The 27245-nt window shown below is 36.5% G+C and overlaps 1 protein-coding gene across 3 annotated transcripts; it reads right to left on the bottom strand.

Moving 5' to 3' along the window:
* Positions 1-769: 769 nt before the first annotated feature.
* Positions 770-27245, bottom strand: LOC108668436 (glucose dehydrogenase [FAD, quinone]). Of its 3 annotated transcripts, none has more exons than XM_047885319.1 (15): positions 27029-27245; positions 26671-26798; positions 22905-23104; positions 22509-22698; positions 21510-21577; positions 7633-7699; positions 6974-7095; positions 6752-6808; positions 5877-5990; positions 4898-5054; positions 4279-4439; positions 3074-3251; positions 2718-2788; positions 2104-2255; positions 770-1838 (listed from the first exon to the last, which is right to left on the bottom strand). In XM_047885319.1, exons 1-15 carry the CDS (start codon positions 27055-27057, stop codon positions 1685-1687), a joined length of 1848 nt encoding a protein of 615 aa, XP_047741275.1. In that variant the 5' UTR covers positions 27058-27245; the 3' UTR covers positions 770-1684. The 3 variants fall into 3 exon arrangements, with proteins under 3 accessions (XP_047741275.1, XP_018011152.1, XP_018011151.1); XM_018155663.2 differs by lacking the exons at positions 21510-21577; positions 22509-22698; positions 22905-23104; positions 26671-26798; positions 27029-27245 and adding exons at positions 9494-9561; positions 10976-11165; positions 11757-11956; positions 13568-13695; positions 14130-14485; XM_018155662.2 differs by lacking the exons at positions 6752-6808; positions 6974-7095; positions 7633-7699; ... (3 more) ...; positions 26671-26798; positions 27029-27245 and adding exons at positions 8813-8869; positions 9089-9210; positions 9427-9561; ... (2 more) ...; positions 13568-13695; positions 14130-14486.

The following is a 27245-nucleotide window of genomic DNA, read 5'->3' as shown; positions in this document are numbered from 1 at the left end:
GCTGGGATCGAACCCGCACCTCTCTGTGCCAATCCTGGTCCTCTGAACTTTAACCACTGGGCCACCCTGCCCAGTGGGTTAAAACACCCACCCTGCCCAAAATGAATGATCTGCGTACTAAAGTGTATTTGAGTTCTTTAAGGATTCCATAGTAAATTTATCACCAACCTTAATAAGATCTATTATAATTCATATGCGTTGATAGCTGCAACATCCTGGCTTATGGTAAACTAAAAAAAATGTGTCAGATGTTGTCCGAACAGCGATGCACTTTTTGACATAGGACGGGACATCCTAACCAAGTTTGGTCCATCAAAAAAATTGTATCAGTGCTATATGCAGAAAGTGGATCACTATTTAGACAGTAATATCCTTTAATTTTTCTGAGTGTACGAGTTTCTATTTGGCTGAGAATCTGCCGTTGGTCTCTTCCCGCAAAATAGAATTTATCTAAGCTACGGTGTCAATTTCAAGGAAATTCTAAGTTATCAGGATCTAATAAATTGTTGTTCGTTACTTTGAATGTTATATAGGTCGGTGTTTAAATTAAAAAATAACTAAGTTTTTGAACGCTTAGAAAATTATAGTAACATTCTTCATATTTTCAATGAATACGAATTCCCAAAAATTTTGCTGTTGTTGGAACTGGTCTCCGAAACCATTACTATGAAAATGGGATGAGTTTTCTAGGCATTTTCTTTGCTTGGCAATTTGCGGAGGTAAATTTAAGAAAATTTAAGTTTTCGTTGAGGTAAAATAGACGACGACACAAAATTTGAAAAGTAATCATGTAATTAAATATGACTTTCATGACAGTCTTAAACTATGTTATCCTAATGATATGATATTCTGTAGATATGAAGCTCTCGTTGTTATCAAGCAAGAAAAAGTTTTTTTTCGGTTAGCCCCATCATTCACAAGCGTAGAAGCAATCGTCAAAATTTCTTTACCGAAACCACAGCAAATTCTTCACCAAACTCAGCACAGCTTAAATATTATTAGTTTTCTGTTATATTTATACACAACACAACTTATTCTGAATTATTTAATTAATCAAATGATTCCAATTGAACTGATAGCCTGCAAATATGATCGATTATTGGAGCAATTGATAGATTATATTCGCCCCTCGCACAGCCTAAGTTAGAAATCTATATCTACTTTGTACATCAGCGTCGAAAGCATATATCACATAAGTTCCTAAGGGCAGTACAAGCAAGTTCGTTATTTATAACAAAATGGGAACTCATTCAATTATTTATTAACAGTATTAATTATTGATAATGCGTAAGAAAGAATTCGAAGTGAATTTAGAACAGCAATGTTATGTTCAATATGGCCTAGTAAAAAGCTGATTTTTAATTTTAATTTTTTTCCATACCAACAGTCGAAATGTATGTAATAAGTTCGAATTACCAAGTACCAACTTACTGCTGAGTAGCAGGCTAGCAAGCGGTAACTTCAATATTTATGAAAAATTTACCAGGGTCTAGAGTGCGGGAGCCTGGTAATATTATAAATTGCGTAGAATTTTATATGATGTGTTCGGTCTAACTGAATTTTAATCCAATTGCAAGATGGAAAATTAATGCAGATATTCTGGAACGCAATAAGCAAAAATTATAAAGAAATAACTAATTGATTACTCAGTTAAATAGTTATTTATTTTAGCCTAAAGACGGAATCAAGATGGCGGGTAGACTGGATACCCCCAGTCCCTCTTGATCAAGTCTGCAGCTTTCTCAGCGATCATGAACGTCGGAGCCGCCGTATTGCCGCTTACAATCTGCGGCATGATGGAGGCGTCCACTACACGGAGGCTTTTCAAGCCGTGCACCCTGATCAATAAATAATGAATTTATGTAAAATAACTATCAGTAAATTGCCCATAGTCCTGTTACACACGGACCCGAAAAAAGGTGATATTATTATCGAGAGAACATTCGTAAATCTTGGCTTGTTAAAAGTTCAAGTTGAGATGGTTTTTCTTAAATCTTGCTTGAAAAAAGCAACACGACTTTCGCGGGTATTAAGGTATCTTTAGTAATAAGAATTATATACAATAAAAATGTCGATAAAATCCTATAAATTACAAAAATTTACTTAAGTTCTGGTGATACGACGGCCATTGGGTCTGAGCTGGGCGCCATCTTGCATGTGCTGCTGGGGTGGTAGAAGGAGCTGACGAGCTGACGGGTGAAGCAGCGCCAGTAGGACTTTGATGTGTCGGGGTGTTGCTCGCACCCACGCAGGGGCTGGACAACCAAGGTAGGTGATTAGCCGTTACGACGAGCAAATTTGTCTTGTATTGACAAGATTTGATTGTGCAACCCAGGATGGTACTTAGCCGTTATGATAAGTAATTTGATTCTGTTTTCACAAGATTTGGTTTGGTTTCCAAATGGACTGATAGACGAGTGAATCAGTGGTAATAATGTTCTATTAAATTCAAGATTTTTCTCATTTTCTATACATTATGATGGCATACGAATAATTTCTCGCTTGAGAACGTTACGTGGCATCAGATTCTTTTGCTTAATTCATTGCCAATATAATAATCTGCTTCTTTCTTTTCATACCTGGTTTTTCATAAATATAAATATTTGTTATTTTCTCACCAGTAGAAAAAATTGTGTCATAATTGTTACGTTAGCTTCAACACTATCCAACTTTTAAATTCCCCTATATAAAAGTTTAAACATTTCTGAAGTATTTACCTTGGAAAGCCATTTGGCTCCAATTGCTTTCATGGCGTTGGTGTTGGCAATGGAGAAAGAAAACCGGATCGCTGGAATACAAGATTAATATTTAATTTGACTGCCCCGTTTAGAAGTGAATATTTTAATAGGAATCTGCTAAGTCTTGCTATAGAACATCTAATTTTCAGTTTAAAAAAGAGGCTAAAATCGTCAAAATACTTAAATAAAAATTCGTGTTCTTCAGTACGCTTTATTATTTAATCACTAACAGTCGTGACTCTTTGTCGAAAAAGTAAATTACTAATTTGCAAATGCAATAAACAATTCGCTATTTATTTCGGATGTGCGTTCAAATTAAGGTATTCGAAACCGACCTCTAATGAGTAATTCTTCATCGTCGGGATGCGAGAGGAAGCCCGGATCGACATTTGGCTGAACAAACGGACTCGTTGATTTCAGAGTGACGCGACCGCGGCTTTTGGGCCGCAGGAGCATCGGCACGAAGGCGATCGTGTCCCGACCCTTGAGTGGCCCGAGCAGCCGGTCGAACGTCTGGCATGAAAATATATTCCGTTTGGTGAATATTATTATAACTATGGCTCTGTGGTTATGGAGTAACGTCTGGAAAACAAGTCTTGGACCCTTGAGCGGGGCGTGCAGCCGGTTGAAGGTCTGGCATGGACAAAAGAGCTGGAAATATTCCAGCTCGTTTTCCAAAGCGTAGGATAACGTCTAGAAAATATATCTTGGATACCAGATATATTTTTCGTTTAGTTAAAAATGTTTCAACTATGCTCTATTGTCTGGGATTATAGTTAGAATAGATTGTAGAAGATATAAAATAGATCGTCTCTTCAGCGAACCAAGCAACCGTTCGAAGGTCTGCATAACAACACCTCGTGTTCAGCAAACATACTGTAGCTATATTCCCAGTTAATAATTTGTTGCGAATAAGATGTTATTGAATCATATGTTATTCCAAAAAATCGTTTATTTAGATTGCCATTCTCGTTCAGATTTTGGATTGTGAACGTACGGTTTTTGCACCCCGTTTAGAATAAAAATGAGCCATGCACGAAATTTCGGGCCTGGCTCGAAATTCGTATGACCAAACTATCGTGAATTCAGCACGCAGGTCCATGCTCAATAATAATAAAATTGCACCTGCATGAGCTATCAAACTACCACGCAAGGTCGCTTGGTTTAAGCCTTCTCTCCATTAGTAGAGTCCCTCTACCGCCGTATGTCACTCTCCGGGAACATAAATTTCAACTTGCGTAACTAACTTCAAATTTTACGTAAACTATTGAGTGTAGCAACCTGAGGAAGTTTGTACGCAACAGAGAACATTTAAAGTTGTCGTATGTGGCGGCAAACATCAGTGCAAGTCATTTTGCGCTCACTAGCTAGCAGCGTATCCTTGTTGGGAGGTAGGCTTGTGACAATATTGTTCCGGTTACTCATGTGAGGCGGTAGAGGGTTAAGCCGAAACATTTCGTTTCGATGGTAAACGAATTCAACGGTGAAAATTTCCCACAAAATTATGTTCACACCAAAGATAAACACGATGTAATTGTACCTCCAAACTGAGATCGTCTCCATCAGACACAGCGACGATGAGTCCCAGGTTGCTGCGGGCTGTGTTCATGAGAGGCACGCTGACATCGGGCCAGTCGAGTGGCCCGTCTCCCAGCTTGACGTACGACGGGCTCTCTACTCCGAATGGTCGGGCCCACGGTCCTGAATGTACATGAATACTGAATACGTGTTGTTAACATATTTCTATATTTATTAGTAACCAAATTTAGAATGCTCGTTATTCTTCGTTTTCGATGTGTATCAGTAACGGTAATTCGATCTATTAGGCAAGAGGCGTTCGATTGTCATGCACATGGACGTACAATATTTTAATATGGTTCTAACGCTAATTAATAACTACATAACTCCAAGATAGTAACTATAATATTTTAAGTTAAAATATATAAAAATTTTAGACAGTAGGCACGCATTTTTTAATCTCGAACAATTTAAAATTGTTTGAAACCTAAATCTTTATTATAATAATGATGATTGGAAAGTGCATGAAATTTTCACGAGTTTGAGTTGTCATCCAAATAATAGAAACTCTTTTTCGATATTTAGCTATTGAAACGAACGGTCTGACGGTAAGTAGACCAAAATGGTATGTTTTTCCTCACCTGATTTTTGCTTAATATAATCCACCAGATTCTTAGGACTTAGGAAGTCAAAAATGGAGTTAGTGACGCCATCAGTGACAGCAAATGGCAGGTTGTAGATAGCGGCGTGGTCCTGGTAGTTGCGTCCAACCCCTTCGAGTTTATGTAGTACTTTGATCTGTTATTTTTTGAACTTGTTAAAAACGGCTATTAAAAAAATACCTTAATATTTCTATCACCGAATTTCATATCCTGTTTCTAATTTTGTTTAGTTAAATTTTACGAAACAAATTGATGACCACAGATAATCATGTTTTGAAATGTATCTGTGTTATGATAATCATGTCAAGCAGATAATCATCATATTACAATCATGTCGTTGACATGATTATCTGTGACCTTGATAATCATGCCATGTAGATAATCACCTTACCACAATCATGTCGTAGACATGATTGTAGATATAACTAGACCTACACCTTCTCGTCTACAAAGAAAGATTTCTTTAATACACAAATAAACGTATTTTTTCCTGATCAGCTGACGTTAGCTGCACGCGGAGATAAAAGTACATGATTTTAATTGGAAAGGAAATGTAATCAACAAACTTCTAAACCGAGGGAAATATAAAAGAAGGTTTTGAATCGATCATTAAAGTTACGTTGCTGCATTGCATGAGAAGAAAATTAACAAAAAAAAAAAATGAAAAGAAATTGTGAAAATGGATCATCACAAGCGTCACTTTTATGAATTTAACGAAGAAAAAAAATCCAATTGCTATGACTTAAGCGTTTTTCTTCCAGAATTCTGACTGAGTACCTATACCTAATAGATTGTCTCCAAATGCTCAATTGGTTTCTCGAATTAGACGCAAGAAAAAGTGGCAGAATAAACAATTATTTCAAAACAAAAATGCGCTATTAATCTGTGCGACAGTCATTGGTATGCCTATAGCAATTGGCAAAAGTCATTATTGTACTATAAACTAAATGGCACTCACGCCCATTTCCTGAAGGTGTCGGGCAGGACCGACGCCGGACAGCATCAGGATTTGTGGCGAGAAGACCGCACCGGCGGCGAGGATCACTTCCTTCCGCGCGCGAACTTGCCGGTGCTTTGAGGACATGGAAAATTGATTAGAAAATATATCCTTTCTGTACGATAAATTTCCGGTGCTTTGAGGACATGGAAAATTGGTTAGAAAATTATCCTTTCTGTACGCTAACTTTCCGGTGCTTTGACGACATGGAAAATTGGTTAGAAAATTTATTATTTCTGTACGCTAACTTTTCGGTGCTTTGAGGACATGGAAAATAGGCAAGAAAAATCTTCAGAGTTACTGCCTGCTCAAAGAATCAAATGTCCAAGTTTTTTTTTTGTGATATCAAATTAGCATTTCAATTAATTTCGAAAAGAATAAGGAATGGGATTCTTTGGAGGATATATTAAATTTTCAGAATTGCTCCTTGCTCCGATTCAAGCGATATTTTGCCTAATGACCATTAAATGATGTCGTGAAATTCAATTCGATACGAAAATGAAGCCAAAGATATTTTGTTCCCACCAACCTAATTCCTTTTGGGCGCGCAATTGTATAGTTCCTAAAATTACACCCATTTACCAGTTATATTGCGCAAGTCATAATATTTGTAGCAAAATAATAGGGAAACTGTTGTAAACTATAGATTTCTTACAATGGAGTGTTTGTTGAAGTTACAGAAAGTTTTTTCATACTCAACAAGTTTTCAGTTTTTTTGCAGATTTGCTAGATGAAACTCAGCCACAGACAACACAATTCATCTGAAATTAATTCAACGGTACCTTTCATACATTTGAAAGAGACGTTTCACCGTAAAAAATAAATCATTACATTACCTTCTTGTTAGAGAAAAACTCGACCCCGATGGCTCTCTTATTTTTGTCGAACAGAATCTGCAATAAAAAATCATTTATAAATTTATGCAAACAAAATATAGCAGTTCATTCAATAACGAAGAAAAAAAACTATAATTCTTGGTAATTTAGTCGAATTCAACAACACTAAATTTTTCAGTGGTTTTTATCGATAATTTTGTTATAAATTTTTCGCATACCCACCTTAGTGACCGGGGCTCGTGTCAAGACAAAAAGATTAGACTTGCGGACGTTGGGCCGCAGGAAACGTTCAGCTGTCGACTGACGCACTCCTGCACCGATGGTGTTCAATTGCAGGACGAATCCTGGCCAATACATTTTAATATTGATGATCGCATATTAAAAACCGATAATTTCATACAGCTGGTGATAGATATTATTAGGAAACCACAATGCTCGGTCACTTTTTGTTCATTTAACTGAATGGGTACATGTTAACCCTGGAAGCATTTTGGAAAAAATCTCTCGCTGATTTCGTAAGTGACACATCAACGTTACTTACCTAAACTCGCTGGTGCTGGCACTGCTACCACCCTTACTAATTTCTACATTAATGCAAATATCTTAATTAGTAGATGCCACATCATTAACAACATCGCTAATCACTCGCCTGGGTGCTATCTCTAACATCCCTGTACATGCTTCTTTACATCACTTATAGCGGGAGGTGCGAGTTGTCCGCTAAATCGCTTTTAGCACTTGATCATTCAACGGCCACCTCTTCCACCACATCATTCCTCCCTCGCCTGATCTGGCGGGTGCCACCACATCACTCCCCCACTCACCAGATCTGGTGGGTGCCACCTCTTCCACCTCTTCCACCACATCACTCCCCCACTCACCTGATCTGGTGGGTGCCACCTCTTCCACGACGTCGTACCCCAGTTCTCTCCCAGCCTTCAGGAAGGCCTCCGTCGCTTGGTTAGAAAATTTATCCTTTCTGTACGCTAACTTTCCGGTGCTTTGAGGACATGGAAAATTGGTTAGAAAATTTATCATTTCTGTACGCTAACCTTCCGGTGCTTTGAGGACATTGAAAATTGGTTAGAAAATTTATCCGCTGGCAGCAATGGAGCAGTGAGTTTCAGATTCGAGTTCTGGCAGCAAAGCGCGAATATCACACGATGTTGCTTTGGAACTATTTTTATCCTATGCGATTCCTATTATCGCAAGTGTAGTCAGATGCTTTCGAGCTTATGAGAGAATATTTGATAGTTCAAACTTGATGCTTGAATTATTTTAAATAAATATTATATGTAAATTTTACTTTTTAAAATCCATTACATATGCAAATTGAATGTTATTTCTGAAAAGTTTTCAACACTGCTCAATACTTCATTAAAAAATGTCATAACAAATGAACGGCAGGATTTCAGCATTAACTTTCCAACGCTGTAGCTGAGTTTAGCTCAGTCTGGGAAATACAATCTAGAAAGATATATTCCTAAAATAATCTTTGCAATCCGATACGATCGAGAATGTACGAATAAAATTGTAATAATTTAAATTTTTGTGAGAATTAAATTAATTTAGCAGCTCTTTTGATCCAAACTTCTGCTCGAAACACAGGAAGGTAATGACATATTATGATACGTTGAAAGTACGTTAATTTGATGTGTTTTATCAGAAAACAGCATAGTTAGCCATCAGTTTATACTGGTATAATTATTAAGTGTTTATACTGCAGCAGACAAATATTTACTGGATGATTATAATACCGCAACATTGAACTCAAATGCCAACCCAACTTAACAGTTTATAAATTAAAAATGTTTGGTTTACATTTGGCTGTGCATGATATTTTTGGCAATTTATGCTACAAGCATTTTGTTGAGTTTCGAAGTGCAACAGCTTTAAATTCAAGTTGTAAACGACATTAGAGAATCATTCGATATTGTACTGACTAGGCTGATTTGCCCTTAATTGAGCTGCTGTACGCATATTAAGAATTTTACTGTCCAAGCTAACTTTTAAGTTTAATTAGCAACATCACGCGTAATGAAATGCAGTATTCTCAATTACCTTCTTATTGAAAAAGTATTCCACCCCGATAGCTCTCTTATTGTCGTCGAATAAAATCTGAAAGAAAAAATCTAAATAAAATTTCCAAACAAATTTTTTGTTAATTCATCGAAAAATTAAGTGAAATTATTGCCGTTTGATCGTCGAATAACAAATCTCAATAGCTGCATTCATAATCTTTATTATATTTTGAAATCCATACATTATTATTTTATCAGAGAAGCTTTTTTATTATACTACTAGCTTTATTTAAATAATTTCAAATTTTGAACGGACCTTCGTGACAGGAGCTCCACTCAAGACGAAAAGATTGGACTTGTTGACGATGGGCCGAAGAAAACTTTCGGACGTCGTCTGACGCACTCCATTTTCAATGCTGTTCAACTGAAGCACGAACCCTTGGAGGAGAGTACAACTTCAGTGACGGAAACTATCGAAAATAACGGATCATTCAGAATTATTGTCAAACATGCAAGATAAGTTTTTAAAGAAAGCCGTAGCTCGTAAAAACAACATTCCTCCCTCACCTGATCTGGTGGGTGCCACCTCTTCCACCACATCACTCACCCACTCACCTGATCTGGTGGGTGCCACAACATCACTCCCCCACTCACCTGATCTGGTGGGTGCCACCTCTTCCACGACGTCGTACCCCAGTTCTCTCCCAGCCTTCAGGAAGGCCTCCGTCGCAGTCGAGTTGAAGGACACCGGCCCGACGCTTATTGGTCCGTCCCTTCCGTGGTATTTCTCTGCAATGAACGTAATAAATCGCAATTTTCTTCTGGATGATCATTTACATAGTAAATTATGAGCTGGACATTGATTGATACCACCTTTGAAAATTTCGTTTCCCGATTCAATTCGGCTTTGCACACTTGTAAGAAAATTTGCCTATAAAATTCGTACGTAGCTAAATAAAAAGATAATTATTTTCATAAATGTATAAGTTTTCTAATTTCAAATTTTATGCTCAAAATAACTTTAACAATTATTCATGAATGATTTATTTGAAGAACAACTCATTTGTTTACGTAGAACACAATACAGTGGCACGACCTTGTAGATCTCGCGATGGGCCAGAAATTAAAGTAGAATTTTGTTCAACTTTCAATTTAGAATCAAAAGTAAGCCCAGAGTGAAGAAAAATAAATTCATGGACTAATCAGACAGCCCGAACAATCTATATTCACATCATAATCGGTCAAATATTTTATTGCGGTGATCCAAACAGCAGTTGTAACGCCTATGACTTTTCTCTATGTTTTTAGCGCAATTTCTAATTTATGGAAAAAAGGCGCTATTGTGCTCGCCATGTCCGTCCGTCTGTCTGTCTGTCTGTCCATCTGTCCGTCTATCTGTCCGACCGTGATTTCACGTTTTCGTCGACGAGAAAATGCGCTCTCTGTCACTCACTGCAATGAGTACTGAGTTATATTTTTTAGTCATACCTTGATAATAGATTGACCACTTTTACTTTCGTCAGACGTCAGATGACGCATCAATCCCTCGAATAAACGCATTATTATGAGTTTTGTTTGCCAGCCTTGTGCCCGTTTTCCAATACGGAATTCTTGACTCAATGACTTGCATGTATCAATTTAGAACCTTGCTTACTCTATTGTAATTTACGTAGTACAAAACAAACACAGTGATTTCTATATCTGAAGCATTGTCGACCTTCCAATCTGTTCTTGCTTGTTTGGCGTGCATAGTTTATGTCTATGCTTTTTATAGGGATTATGTCAGTTGTTGTGTTTCGTTTACGATAGCCAAGTCATGCATTTCAGAAAGCAAAGAAATATAAATGCAAAAATTATAAAGAGAACAATTAGATAATTATTATTCTCTGATATGAATAAGACTGTTCCGCCCAGTGAATCGTAAACGTAAGTCCGCTGAATCAAATATCCTTTATTCACCATTACAAAATTTGATTCATCAATTCAATCTCCATCAGGCACGATTGGAGCATTCGTACGATATTTACATATAATGTATTAGCATACGATATCTATATTTACTATAAAAATATAGATATCTATTATTAAAACCATCGTGACTTGTGAGTCTGACATGAGCCAAGATTTTTAGTATACTTTACTTACATAGTCAGGTATTTTCAATCGTTCTACTGATTAATTCAGGTACAATTAATATTCCTACCTGTGTTAGGATTGACGATGCCGGTGTATCTTTCGGATTTTTTGAAGTACGGCAATACGGATTCGAAGTCCCAGCCTGGGTTGCCTTGGTTGGCCCAGCTGTCAAAGTCGAGCTTATGGCAGCGGCAATATATCATCGCGTTGATGGTCGTTCCCCCACCCATCGTACGACCAATGTTCAGGAAGGAAGACTGAAATTTTTTTAACGATACCATTATTAATAGTTATACTAGTAGAGAATTTTTAAAGATCTAGTACAGGGAACGACATCATGTGACGGAAGTAATACAGTATAAGACAAAATTTGAATCCAAAAACATAAATTGGACAGCAAAAGCTGTAATTAAAAACGTATTCATACTTTATCAAATTATTAATACATGCACACGATATCCAAACCTATCATCTCTAACTCATGTGATCATAGATAGCCAAGCAATCTGACGTTAATTGCGTTTTTCAGCAAATAAAAACGTTCTATATGATCGTCTATTCGTCTATTCATTCGTTTACTTAAATACTGAGTTACTTTATATTTAGAAATATTAAAACAAACCAGACAAACAGAAAATTCTTTCACAATCAGAACGTTGGGCGGTTGAATTATTATTCGGTTGAACTGTCGCTGCTGTTGAAGCCATGTCATAATATACCGTACCATATACCATACCCTAACGTTTGGTACTAATAGTAACATAGTATTCATGGTGGCATTCTTTAATGGTACTATACCGCCGCAGCCTCAAAAGTTTGTTGTAAAATACTAAGTGATTTTAACTGACGTTGTCCTGGAAGCCCTGCTGGAGATGAGGCGGGGTGTTCAGCTTAATGTGATAGTCAACATCGGCGCCCAGCGTGAGCGGCATAAGCCCCGGCACCGACGTCTCGGGGGGCGCTGGCCCCCCCGCTTCCAGCAGCAACACCCGCGCGTCTGTCTCAGCCAGCCGCGCTGCCAGGATGCTGCCAGCTGCTCCTGCTCCCACTGAGTGACAGGAATATCTTGAGTTTTACTGCCATGAATTTTAGTTGATAATTGTGTTGGGCTAAATAAATACTATATCATAGTATTTATTTTCATAGTATAGCAAAGTACTTTTTTTTATTGAAGGAAATATAGGTTAAGATAAATGAAGAACATTGTAACATCGAATTTTATTGGTTAAAATATTGTTGGTTAAGTTAGTGATAGGGGAATGGGAATGGTTAAAAGGGGAATGGTTAAAATAATAGGGGAATGTTTAAAATATTGTTGGAGAAGTTAGTGATATAATTGAATGTGGTTTTCTCTTTATGAATTTAATTCGAAGGTTTGTTTGGTCTACGAAAAGATGAAATGAGGGCACAAAATTTCATGAACTCATATAATGGCATTCTTATAAAATAATACAATTTCCGAATTGTCCTAAAAAATCGAGAATTATGTGAATTTCTCCAACTATTATCGTAATTCAATTTGGAAATTGGAAGAGACAAGTGCAACGAGATTTTTAAATCCATCTTGTCATTAATGATCATCGGCTATTTTGGCTTCAACAAGGAAATACTAGATTCAAGCAAATATAAAAGTTCACAAATGTATGTATAGATCGACGTTCAAGCTGTAAGGCTAAGCATTATTGCACATTCAAGTGTTGAAAAGTTTCTGTTAAGTCACTGCATGACGAGAAAATAAAATTGAAGCTGGGAAATCATCTCTCAAATGTCACGGTTTAATCGTTTCTACAAAACCCATATTTTAAATGAGATTCATTCTATTTTCATAAGTTCAATTCACCAAATCGAGCCACTATTTTCCTATTTTAACAATGAAAACATTATTTTTTTGAAAAGTCATGCTTTTATCTTTTAACCTTCATACTCTTGCTTGCTAGGGAGAATCAAGGACAAAAATTACCAGTTCCCAGATTTGCCAACTCTGCTGGAATGAAAATTTAATTGAAGAAAATGTAATTTTTGAATTATTTATGCATAAAATAAATTGAACTTATTAATACTTACATACAGTACTATTCTATAAACTATAACCGAGTATCATTACGAAATAAAACAAATATTTGATTCCGTCAATCATATCTTCGTTAACTAGTGCTTAAATCCGTAGTCAGTTTAAATATTACGTTCATCAAGGATATTAAAGCAATGAAAACACTAAATATGTTCACCATATCTTCATCGAAAACGTTGCGGTGACCAGCTTCATTATCAATTATAAAAGTCAATGATGGAGTTGGTCTCAGAAACGTTTTTGATGAAGATATGATGAATTTTTTTATGAAGACATGATGAATTTACTTACTCTCTTTGCTTTCAATTCTTGATGAATTTGTGATTAATATTACCAGTTTTAGCTGATAAAAGTAGTTGCTTAACAAAATATAATTGACGGAATTGTATTTGTATTGCATTTGAATTGCAAAACTGATAAGTATTAATTGGTTATACCTACTTCACACCGTACATCAGGTAAATTTTTACTCCAGTGACGTTGGCAAATACAGAAAATTGTATTTTTTCTGAATCTTAAGTGAAGAGTTGTGATCAATTTGAAATCAGAGATAAAAATAAATTTGAGAATCATAATTTTATGACTCACCTACGATGAAGTCGTACTGTGGTTCAGGGAGGGTGCGATGGTTGAACTGGTAGGGAGCATCAGCTAAGATTTGCATCAACATAAGACGTATTACGGGCGATGCCACTACTCGCAACCCAGTCAAAAACCTGTTCAAATTTTTGTTAAACTTTAAATTTGAATAATTAAGCAGCCAAAGAAAATTATGCAAACATTTATCAAATCGTTTATATCAATCATGAATTCGGACTTAATGAAATACGGAATGCAACCTGATATTGTGTGTCATCGCAAGATATCACGAATTATTATTGATGAAATAAAGATATCAAGAATATAAAAAAGATATAAAGATATAAAGAAGAAAGCATATCCATAAGATATATAACGGATTGATATTTGATACAATGATGAATGCAACGCGATATTGTGTGCGATCAAATTATACGTGAATTCGGACATAATACAATGATGAATGCAACATGAGATTACGTGTCATCAAGGTATATTAGGAATTGAGGCAGAACACAATAATGAATGAAGCATAATATTGTGTCAAGGACAATCGAGGTTGCCAACTCACGCATCGAAAAGGCCGAAGAGATGCATCGTGTCGAGGACCTGCCCTCTTTACCAGAGCAAACGGACTGCTTTTTCTGGCCGTCCACACGCAAATGCCTAAACTTGACCTCAGGTCGCACGTACCAACCTATTTCCTGGAGGTCTTCTAGCAGTGAAGGCTACCAGCGACGTTTCTCTGGACAAATATCAAGATATTGTTTAAACATTCGAGATTTCACATTTCTTACTGGGAGTTTCACCGGGATAACTCGACTCGTAAATAATTACTTAATGAAGTATAACTAAATTTTTAGATTATAGGTTGGAAGTTAGAGCTTTCGTTTCAAGCTGCAAAGTAAAAACTCTGAAAAAGTTTTGATCAGATGAAGTCAAAAAGTTATAATATTTTACGAATTCCGGGATTTACGAGAATCTTTGGAAGTAATCTTTGAAGACTTTGAAGTACAATTTGCAGGATTTTTTAAGGTCATCGGAGATTTCCAAACTCCAAATAAAATGTAGCAAGCTAAAACTAGAAGATTTCTTCAATTTAAAAAAATGCTGTCTCATACATCCCTTAAAAAAACGTATCTCGAACACGTGCAAATTTCTAATTTTCATCGGAGTTCACCTCTAGCATATTTGAATGGATTTGACCTTTCAAATTTCTAACAAAGAGTTTCACCGGGAGAACTCTACTCCCGTCGGTTGCTATGGGATATGTACGGGATTCCTACAGCCCATTTGTAGATGCCTCCATAATTATTATATATACGTGCTTATTCCAGGGATTTACACCGAAGAAATAGAAAAAAGATTTCCGATATTGCACTATTACAAACAATTCTTAATTTTTTGTACAATTGTTTCCGTATGAACTATGAAACTCATTTTTTGCAGAAAAGATGCAAGTGCTGGTGTGTATACAGGAATTTTCACCACACACCCGGAAAAATGTCAACAAAATACGAAGTTCAGACCTTAATTGCTAAAATAATTAAATATAGTCTAAATAATTAATTATACCCAACCTAGATAACTTGTATCCACGCAAGCGCGGACATTTTTTATGTATTAATAATTTTAATAAATGTAGATCGATTATAGTACAATATTAAGCCTTGCACTGACGAGAGATGATTGATGTTGTATCTTTTATACAGCAAATGAAGTTTTAACTAAAAGATTATTTCCATCATTTTAGATTTTAAAGAGCTCTGATTCGATAAAATGAGTGCAACTTATATTAAGAGCCTTTTCATGACCCGTAACTTGGAATTCATTCACATGTACAAATAAAAAAAATTTTCAATAAACTTGCTGTCTGTTCATTTGATCATTTTTTTCATCAAAATCATAGTATTAAGGAATGAATTTTTTCGGCAATATGTTCCATTCATCTGGTCATGAGAAGCCTGAGTTATTTTTCAAAAATTTTATTCGTAAAAACTCGAGTCCATCGAAATTGATAAATACTTGTCAACCGCACTGCCGCTCATGAAGAACTGTGGCAATCGGATAAAATTTCATTCTTCCAATAATTTATTAATATATATATCGATTAATTATCGATATATATTAATACATATCACACATTTTAAAGTAGAATATCTATAGACAATGACTTACTGATCAAAAATTTGACAACTTTACAGTTTCGAATTCCAGCTACAAGATTAATAACATTTTTATTAGTTATTTATGAGTGAATGAGAACTTGCATACAATAATAGTTATTTTGAATTTCATTATAAATTTCCAAAAATTCTACTTCCTAAAAATTTCAAGGTTAGGAATCCAGTTACAATATATGGTAGTGTGGCATAAAAAAAATTTTTTACGTGGCATAAAATTTTTCAAAAGTATTATTTCTTTACATTGAATAATTAATGGCTGTCAATGCTATTCTTATATAAATGTTTACATAGTATCAATAGTTCAACTCAGTATACCGAGGGTTATGTCTTATTGTTAGTCATATTTTGAGTAATAAGTAAATGAAAAAAGTATGAAACAAATTAAAGTCTGTTTATATCTTTACTGTAAACTACTCCCACTCATCATTTCATTAGTCTAGCATCATGACGAAATACGTTGAAAATCAATAAAAATATGAAGGGTTATTATAACAATATCCATTATAAATGAGAGGACATATATCGCCCGTGTCCCAGAACAAGGCACTGTTAACGGAAAGCTGGGTTAATATAACAATATCATTTATAAATGAGAGGACATATATTGCCGGTGTCCCAGAACAAGGCACTGTTAATGGAAAGCTATCCTGACGCGGACTGAGGCTGAGACCGCGCGGCCTCTTGCTCGGCATCTTATTGACCCTGACACTGAGTGATGAGCATCGGAGCATAGGCGGTCGCGGTGATCAAGTTTTTGCGGTGACAAGTTCTCGTGAGCATCACTGCGGTGGTGATATGGTTTGTACAGCGATTGGTTAGCATCACGTGTACCGGTGATCTAGTTTCTACACTAAATTTGCATGGTGAGCATCACCTGTGCCGGTGACTTATTTTTTCATGGTGACATGTCAAGGTAAGCATCACCTGCACCGGTAACCTATTTTTTCATAGTGACATGTCAAGGTGAGCATCACCTGTGCCGGTAACCTATTTTTTCATGGTGACGTGTCAAGGTGAGCATCACCTTTACCGGTGACCCTTTTTTCGTAGTGAGATGTCATGGTGAGCATCACCTGCACTGGTGACCTATTTTTCATAGTGAGATGCCAAAGTGAGCATCACCTTTACCAGTGACATTTTTTTCATTGTGACATGTCAAGGTGAGCATCACCTGCACCGGTGACATATTTTTCATAGTGACATGTCAAGGTGAGGATCACCTGCACCGGTGACCTAGGCATATACTTTCAAAAAAAGTTAAGAGATCGTAAGTTCATCAGCCAATCATTGACGGCCTTTCAAGCAAAATCCACCAATCATAGACAAGAAAATAGAGCGTAAGTACTTACGTTCACTTAGCGAGTTTTGATAGTACCGCCCCAGGTCTCTCCAATGACATATGATGGTGAGCATCACCTCCTGAGGTGACCAAGTTTCTCATCACTGACACATGGAACATCGTCGACGAAGAGGATCAAATATTGATTTTTTTCGCTTGTGTTTGACCCAAACTTTTTTTCTGCGAACCATGCTGTCATTACCTCTAATGATTTACACCGATTCAATTTCATTTTATGTACTAAATATTTTTGATATTTTCTTGCGACTTTAAATATGAATAATAGAGAATATAAACGAGATAGATTAATTTTTTATATAAATTAAGCTAAGCTCCAAATATCCAGTTTTCTTTACAATGAATATTGAATGTAATGTTGTGCTCCTGGAGGATTTTTAATGACAATATAGATAGATAAAACATAAAGTTCATTTGGAATTACAGGATATCAAATTCTTTTGATCTGGTATCAATATTGATTGCAAGAAGAAAAATTTTCGAACAAACAAATTATCTATATTCTAAAAATTATTTATATTCTGAAATATTTCTTTATGTTTATATTCTATATATATTCTTAAATGAATATATAAATATTCGTTATATTCATATAAACCGTTGGGACAGTTGCTATTTCCTTCGCTTAAAATAATTCTCCTTTGTCATGCCTAAATTGTTTAGGCTTCGATTTCACTGGGTTTACTTTTTAACGGGAATTTTATTTGAACAATGCTCACAATATTCATCCGTTAAAAATTTTGACATTATTTCAGGGCAACATGCCTCATATTGGTCAATTTAGGTTTAAAGGCTAAGCAACACCGGCAAATTTGATGCACCAATGAAGATAAGGTAAAATTGTAATAACTGTCTTCGGACAACGATGTATGAAAATGCTTATAAATTCAATCTTATTGTGCCAAGCCAAATCTAAGTGAATTTATAAAGGCTATGCATATAGAGATAAATTATTGTGTATGAATAGAGTTTCGATAAAATCAAAATCTTGTCTTGTAATGAACTTCAATGTGCATGAATTCTCGAACCATTCGGTCAAACTACCGTAGAGGAATTTAGTGTGAATTATATAACTGATTTATTGAAACCATTTCTCTCGAGGGGAAGGGAAATAAACTTAACGAAAAATATCTTTGAATTTATATTTATTAGTAAAAATTAATTGGAAATTTTCGCATAATGATAATTAAAAATAAATGGACACGAGTACGTACGCGTATTCGTTAAGTCTAGGGGCAGAAGCATTTAAAATTTCATCTTTTTTTCAGCATATTAAAGCTTAGAAAGCCATAATATATAATTATTACGTTAGAATTTTTAAAAAAGGAGGAGCCATCAATTCACTGCTGCACTATAATTAAGTCATGGCCGCTCAAAACACAGCGCTTGCCAATAGTCTTTTTGAACTTCCTTCTGTTGCCAAGGAATGAACGGAGATGCTTTTATCATCAGTTAACTAAGATTCATTGAACGTTGTGAATCTTTTCTTAATATAATATTATATTGCCGGCAGCCTTTTGTGATTAGGTCGGTTTCAGTAGCAATTACAAAAATGTAAGTACGTAGCTGCTAAATGAACAATTGAGTACCGTAGTATGAAAAATTACTTTACGATATTCAGAATAAGGTTAAAGATAGAAATGCATAATAGGCGTCCAGAAAAAAAAATCTTAAAATTATATGGTGGCAGCGTGAACAGGCATGCAAATCCTGTGCAAAACTAAACATGGAATGTCCTAAGTTTGTTATGATAGGAATTGCACGATTTCAATTTTTTCGATATCGTTATCTAAATGAATAGTAGCCACAAAGTCAACTTGAATGAACATTTTAGATAACGAGAGAAAAAAACTGCCTCTTAATATACGTAATCAAGTTCAGTCTGTGCAGAGAGGTGGTTTTAACTACCTCTTTTCGAGATAAAATACTAGTAAATCATACAAACTTAAGTCTGTGGCACATCTTTCTTGTGACTAGTTTTAAGAGTCCAATTCGCCAAGTTCTTACCTATCTAATTGGGAATACATTGAACTTTTTATAATTCATTTATTCTCCCTAATAAGTGTAGCATTAAATGCGAGGTTTGGGTAGAACATAGCAAACCCTGTAAGGCAAGTTAACCGTTATTTGTAAATCCTGAATGCCGGTTTCAGAAATCCCCACAACAGCAAAATCCCTTATCCGAGTGGTAAAAACTTCAGACCACGAATAAAATGTAGTAAGTAGACGTGGTTCTTATGACAAAACTGAAAAAGATATGAAGTTTTGTTAACTTCATTAGCACATTTGAAAAAAACGCGTCACAAATGCATAAACTTACAAACTTTGCCGTAATCTGCGATTTTTAAGAAATTAATTTAATACTTTGAAAAGAAAAGAATTTTTCGTTTTAGTTAACTGTAGGAAACAATGCGTTTGCAGCCAACGCTAATTTTCACCTAGCATAAAAAAGTGGCTGAAACGGAGTATTTGAAGTGCATCTGGCGAATAAAATAATAATTAATAGCATGAGAAGTTTAGTAGCACCTCCGTGTTACTAATGAACCTACTACTGACATAGGTACAAGTAGGTCATTCAATACACTACTAGAGATAACTACAAGTGAAGCACCACACAGTCACGTCGCAACCGTCGCGCACAAACACCTCCAGTTTCCAATGGGGTTGCAGGGCGAAAAAAAATATGTTCAGCTCATATGCAAATGGGATACGTCTTTATCACATTAATGTTCGGCAATGTCATAGAATAAATTTACGATTCACGATTCATAAGACCTAACTTGTACTTTTTTACCTCGTCTCTTGATAAAATAGACAAGATCTTACCAAGATCTTCAAATATTTTTTAGACTCACTAGCAGAATTTGCATCTTCATTAAAAATTACGATGAATTGATTAAAAGTGCGTTTCAATTGATATTACGACTTAGACTTATTATATAGGGAAGACTCGGCTCACCATCGCTCGGATACATGGATATATTCAAAATACTTATAAGCTCTTTTCTAGAAGAAAAAATCGATATGCGTGGGACTTCTATCTACTTGAATTGCAGCTTTGACGTGATGGAACGGGAAAAATTTGTATCGAAAATTAATGTACTTCTCATTACTAAAACTTGACACGGCAAAGATGGTCATCCCAGGTTTAGTTAATTTATCTTGAAATATTACATTATTGCACTCCGGATGAAATCGACGATACAAAGATTTCCCCACTAATCAAAATCTTATCGATTATATTCACAATTTACGGATATCCCAGCACATAAGACGTGTTCAAGAAGACGCGTAGACTGGATGCCCCCAGTCCCTCTTGATCGAGCAGTAGGGTAGACTGGATACCCCCAGTCCCTCTTGATCAAGCAGTAGGGTAGACTGGATACACCCAGTCCCTCTTGATCAAGCGGTAGGGTAGACTGGATACCTCCAGTCCCTTTTAAATCAAGCAGGCGCGTAGACTGGATACCCCCAGTCCCTCTTGATCAAGCAGGTGCGTAGACTGGATACCCCCAGTCCCTCTTGATCAAGTCAGCAGCCTTCTCAGCGATCATGAATGTGGCGGCAGCCGTATTGCCGCCGACGATTTGCGGCATGATGGAGGCGTCCACTACACGAAGGCTCTTCAAGCCGTGCACCCTGGCGGATTAAAGTCAGTTTTCGCTATTCATCGGTATCAAAAACCACAAAAATTAAATTTTGACGCAAAAACTGTCGTAATATATGTTAGTGTCAGTTGACGATTTTTCTACCCAACACCCAATCAAGCATTGCATGGAGATGAAATAAGGTTCATGAGAAAACAAGTGTACCTTTAAATCGGGCAAAAGTTCGAGTTCTCTGAAAGTGTTGGGGTATCCCTGCTAATATTTTTAATGCAACAGTTGCTGTTGTGCACTTGTTTGTAATCTCTTAAACTGGAATAATTTACTTGAGTTCCGGTGAAACGACAGCCATTGGGTCTGAGCTGGGCGCCATCTTGCATGTGCTGGTGGGGTGGTAGAAGGAGCTGACGAGCTGACGGGTGAAGCAGCGCCAGTAGGACTTTGATGTGTCGGGGTGTTGCTCGCACCCACGCAGGGGCTGGACAACCAAGGTAGGTGATTAGCTGCTAACTATTATTTGTACAAGACAATAACTACCATCATATGAATTCATTGACCCGCAAGCATCAGCGACGAAGTCAAGTAGCTTGTGCGTATTTAAACTTTTGTCGATTTACATTACTCATAACCGGCATTAACAGAGGATTTGTGCCATGTNCCACATCACTCCCCCACTCACCAGATCTGGTGGGTGCCACCTCTTCCACCTCTTCCACCACATCACTCCCCCACTCACCTGATCTGGTGGGTGCCACCTCTTCCACGACGTCGTACCCCAGTTCTCTCCCAGCCTTCAGGAAGGCCTCCGTCGCAGTCGAGTTGAAGGACACAGGCCCTACGCCCACAGGTCCGTTTCTTCCGTGATATTTTTCTGAAACAACAGAAAATGAAGGAAGAATTTGGTGATGCCGATGACATTTTCATCCAGGCCAAGTTTCAAGATAGTCACTTAGCGATTGGGAGATTTTCGAGTAGAGCAATCTACATTTACCAATAAGTAAATACTGTATCGAGTACTGTATATATTGTTGAAACAGTTGTATGTATGCACTGGTATACACAGTCGCAACCGTTCTCAGCTGAAATTATTCGAAATGACAAGTAAATTTATTTCTAGCAACATTTTTAGCAATTCCGTTAGTCAGATTGTCCCAACAGATCTTATGCAACAGCAAAATCTAGAATAATTCTACTCGTGACTCAAATTCCAACAATACCATTCGCTCGCCATAGTTCCTGGCTGATGTTAAAACCTGAGCGTTCCCTAAAATAACGTCGTTCACTCATAGCAAGATTTTAATTATGACTTGACTAAACAGTGGTTATAAGACCGCCGATTTTTCTTCATCTACTTGAGTCACGCCTCCAACCATGAATAACGCCTCCAATAACCACACTTTCTCTTTCATCATACGTCTGCTTTAGAATGACTAGTCATCGGCAGTCCAGTATCATTGCTTGATGTTCTCATTGCTGGCCTTGAGCCCGTTTTCCGTGTGGAATTCTCTGCAAAATTACATACAGTGACTTGCAGTTGAGCATTTGCTTGTTCTGACCTTCCGATTATCGACTGATCATACCGAAACTTGATAATTAAGGAGTCACACACACAAGCCAAGAATTCTACTGATCGAGTTTTTCATTAATTTACATCGAGTTGAATAGTCTTAAGACTATTGATTGTACGACTCGCTTGTGTAAATGTTGATGTAAAATATACTCTCAACCTAAAATTTGTTCTCTCAACGTTTCACCTCACCTGATCTGGAACACATGACTGCTCTGCCACATTTTGCACCCACCTGTGTTGGGATTAACGATGCCGGTGTATCTTTCGGACTTTTTGAAGTACGGCAGAACGGATTCGTAGTCCCAGCCTGGGTTGCCCAGATTCGCCCAGTTTTCGAAGTCGAGTTTATGGCCACGGCAATAGACAAGTCCGTTTATGGACGATCCCCCGCCCATGGTACGGCCAATGTTCAAGAACGAGGACTGAAAATTTTCATGTTATTGCACAGCTTTTAATTTTATGAGGTCTTGATGATTTCCATAATTATCTGTAAAACGAAAAAAAATGTGTCAACGAGAGACTGCAAATCTTATTTATATCGAAATTCTAACGGTACCACTAAAATTTACTCCTTCAGTGACTACAAGCAGCGCTTGAAGTTATGATATTAACAACGAAAATCACTGACGTTGTCCTGGAAGCCCTGCTGGAGATGAGGCGGGGTGTTCAGCTTAATGTGATAGTCAACATCAGACCCCAGCGTGAGCGGCATAAGCCCCGGCACGGATGTCTCGGGGGGCGCTGGCCCCCCCGCTTCCAGCAGCAACACCCGCGCGTCTGTCTCTGCCAGCCGCGCTGCCAGGATGCTGCCAGCTGCTCCTGCTCCCACTGAGTGACAGCATAGATGTAATATTTTCTAAATAGAATTCTCACAAATTTTGGTGAAGCCGGTATAATATTTTGTGAAAATTCTATTGCATGCGCTGAAAATGAGGCTAATTAGATCGTTCTTTCGGGATTGGGAAATACAAATGAAGGTTATTTATGCCTCGAAGGGAAGCGGGGATAATTATAAACTGTAAAAGAGCCATCAGTTATTTTAATAATTGGTTTTAGTAAAGTTGAAAGTTTCTAGGTATATTTCACCGATGTTTTTGGTAGAAAAACAATATTCAAGCCATCTTTCCCCTAATGTGGAATGATTTTAATAAGATAATATGTTTTGACAGCAATTATGTTCGGGAAAAAAATTCAGCTGAGACATTTTATCATATTATTCTATCGTGTGATTTACCTCCAAATTATCACCCTAAACCTTGATGTCATCGTAATTTGATCCATCAAGTAAAATTTAAATTTAAGAACAATATACATGCATTATCATCGTTAGCAGTAAAGTTTTTTTTTTCTTCAGGACTCGTTTAATTCAGAGAGGCAATGTCAACATATAATAATAGTTCGACATTTTGTATTCAACTGTTGATAATTTAAGCGAAATCTTCACACGGTATTTCGTAATTCAATTAATTTAAGAAATACGCCTCATTATAAAATGATTTCCACGTTCTTCCAGCCAATTCATCTTATATTTCGTTTAGAAATTTTTAGCCTCAACCTCGACTTTTTTTAAACAGATAATCATAGTTCCCATTACTGGTATCAGTTAATCTATTGAATTCAATTATCAATTAATATAAAATTGGCACCATTACTCGACGGCTTTAAATAATTACCATATTTGTGAATGTACCATGTACCATTACTTTTCAATTTACCATGTGCCATAATTAAAAGTAATTTCCGAGAATCAAAAAAGTTTCTGCGAAGTCACTGCGTATCTAGGAAACGAGCCTGAAGCCTTAAAATCACCTTGAAAATAGTCATGTTTAAATATTCCAACTTTACCTGTGTATTTTTTTAAGACTCATTCTATTTATTGAGGTTCACTTCCTTGTTCCAATAATAGACGATTTAGGTTTAAAAGAACTCAAACCAAGACTAATTGCCATACAAACTTGGTTTCCAATAAGGTTTTACTTGAAAAATTTAATTTAGAGAGCACTGACAAATTTTACAGTTTACTGAATATTCTTGTAAAACTTTAATGCTGCAAAGTTTAAAAATTTATCTATTATGAATAAATATATTAAATTTAATTCTATCAATGCTTTTAGAGCGTCAATTAAATCGAATGTCCTGCACTCGTTTGAACGGGCATGATAACTTGATATAATTGAAATATGAAGAAATATCAATGGGTCATATACATATAAGTATTGAGATTTCTTTGCAGAAAGCACAAAAAAAAAAACGAGCAGATATGCTGCACTGATACGCCTTTTTGGCTGGCAAAAAATGGGTCATTATGACCCACACAACGGGGAAAAGTGCATCGTTATTTGGCAAAATTCTCACTTATTTCCCCAAGTGCACTCGATAAGTGCACAATCACTAACGTCCAGCGTGAGAAGCGATATTATTTCGAAATTTCCCAAGCAGAGGTTAGTGGCTTTTGCAGACAGCGGCGCCTGGACGCGAGTGAGTAGAATATTTCAGTGTCATCCTCTTCTGATCAGTCCAAGGATGCATTAAATGCTCTGTGGCAGCTGTGCTTGATTTTAATCGCAGTCAACTCTGGATGCACCGATTTTATTTCATTACAATTCATGAAACGACACTGCGATAAATTGAGCCACATTATGAACTTATAAGGTTTAAATTATGTCTATTGACATGTCTATTTCGATTTGCTTGCAGTCAAAATTATGTCTATTTCGATTTGCTTGCAGTCAAAATTATGTCTATTTCGATTTGCTTGCAGTCAAAATAAGAACAGAATATTTTCAATTGCCATAGAAACGATGTCCCGCCACTCATTAACGGATAGCATTATAAAAGCTTCACTGTTTTAACACGTATGATTGCTATTCAAGTTTGCTAGACAGTTTAAACACACGTACGCTACTTGATATCTGTTTTTGAATCTGGACGTAATTGAAGAGTATTTTTCAGTTCAGTAGAAATATGGTCTTCTGAAGCTAAAAGTGAATCATGACAGGTGATTGGGCAAAGCAATTTTCTTTAGTTGTTCTAATGTATGCAAACATGTGTAGATCGGAAGTAAAACGAAAAATTGAGACATATGCAAGTATACAGACATATGCAATTGGAGACATGTGCAATTATATCGCTGATATAATTGATTAGAAACATATGCAATTATATCAGTGCTACATTAAAGAGACGATAAAATGATTGAAAGAGGCGAACTAATCTTGCCTGCAGTGAATTCTTCAGCTTATATAAAATTAATAGTAACTATTCTAACGGAATTCATCATGTGGAATTCTGAAAGGGAAAGGCATTGTGAAAATTCTTAGGCTTCTATACAGAGATCGACCTTGCCGACGCAACCGCCGGTTACGGCTTATGTGTGAGAAAATTATGAAGATGAAAAATTGTTGCGTGAGAAACAAGCTTTAAATGGACACCTCGTCAATCGTCTGTGAACTGCCAAGCCCAGCTGGCGCCTAGAGAGTGCATTTTACTCGCATAATATCAAAAGATTGCAAATTAAACTAAATTTTATCTTTTATTCAGACTTAATATTTCGTTCGGATTGTCAATAAAATTGTTTTAAGGCATGAAATTCGCATGAGGAACGGACAACCTTTGTAGACTTCGATAGGTCGAAAATATATTGGCAATACGCTTTACTAAACGATTTTTTATCTACAGTGTTTGAGGAACTAATTATTGATTGCGTAATTTTAACCCGAAATTTAAGCCAAGATAACGAATTTTTTAATCTTCATCTGTTTAGTTTACTAGTTTAGACGGCGTTTCAGTTCCGGTCCTGCGATGTTTGCCTGCCTTATTTAGTTTAGTAGAAATCTCGGCTTGAGGTCAAGTTATAATGTACCTATGTGATCGCTACTTGGTCGGACATAATTTTAAAAGAATTTAGAGATCTGATAGGAACAATTGTATTATTTTAATAGTTATTGAGGCTTGTATGGGTTAAAGTTGGTAATATTTTTTCAACATTGATCGAGTTTTCAAAAAATAAGTTAATCCTGTTGACCTATTAGTCATTTACGTTGTCAACTTGATAGCGATGTTGAAATGAAGAGTACCCGTTAGATAGCATATAATAACCTATATACGATGAAGTCGTACTGTGGTTCAGGGAGTGTGCAATGGTTGAACTGGTAGGGATCATCACTCAACATTTGCTTCAACGTGAGGCGCAGTTGTCCTAAGAAACCATCTCAATAAACCCATCTATATATATAGGCCCAAATCAATAGGCCCATATCAATAGGTCCATATCAATAGGCCCATATCAATAGGTCCATATAAATAGGCCCATATCGATAGGTCCATATAAATAGACCAATTTTATTAAACCCATCTCATTAAACCAATCACAGATAACAACAGTATATACTCACCAACGATGAAGTCGTACTGAGGTTCAGGTAGACTGCGATGGTTGAACTGGTAGGGAGCGTCAGCTAAGATTTGCATCAACGCTAGACGCAGCACCGGCGACACCACCCCTCTAAACCCGCTGAACAGCCTGCGCGATTCAACATGAATATTGAAAAATGAGGCAATAAATTACAAATTAAGAAACCCAAAAATTATGGAACGCTAAAAGTCCAAACATTAACGATCATTCCAAATTTGAAGTTACAATTTACAAAGAAATGGGAAATCGGCGTACAAATTCTACCTATGAAAAGCGATTAATAATAATAAAGAGATGTCATTAAAATTAATTAAAAGGTAGTGACGAGTCATACTTACGCATCGATTAAGTCGAAAATCTGCGTCATGTTAAAAAAAATGACCACGAATGCGCAGTGGTAGGATAAGTTTTTGCTGTCGTCCAGACGAGAATCTGGATTTCAGGTCAAGTGTACGAATTTATTTCCTGAAGTCACCCTTACGGAGACTTGCAAGGATCTTACAATAAAAAGTTCTGAAAATTTGTCCTGTAAGAGATTTGAACTTGAAATTATCA

This window comes from Hyalella azteca, unplaced genomic scaffold (genome assembly GCF_000764305.2).
Source record: "Hyalella azteca isolate HAZT.00-mixed unplaced genomic scaffold, Hazt_2.0.2 contig17590, whole genome shotgun sequence".
In the NCBI taxonomy this organism is placed as follows: domain Eukaryota; kingdom Metazoa; phylum Arthropoda; class Malacostraca; order Amphipoda; family Hyalellidae; genus Hyalella; species Hyalella azteca.
This window is presented reverse-complemented; position numbering and strand designations above follow the sequence as displayed.

Bases quoted from the DNA above. Each gene is read 5' to 3' on its own strand.
- LOC108668436 (XM_047885319.1), bottom strand. From the start codon at position 27,057: ATGACGCAGATTTTCGACTTAATCGATGC. The intron at 6,809-6,973 runs GTGGGTATGCGA...TTTTTATTGCAG, and splicing joins CACGAGCCCCGGTCACTAAG to ATTCTGTTCGACAAAAATAA. The intron at 3,252-4,278 runs GTACAATTACAT...TTTTCATGCCAG, and splicing joins GAGACGATCTCAGTTTGGAG to ACGTTCGACCGGCTGCTCGG.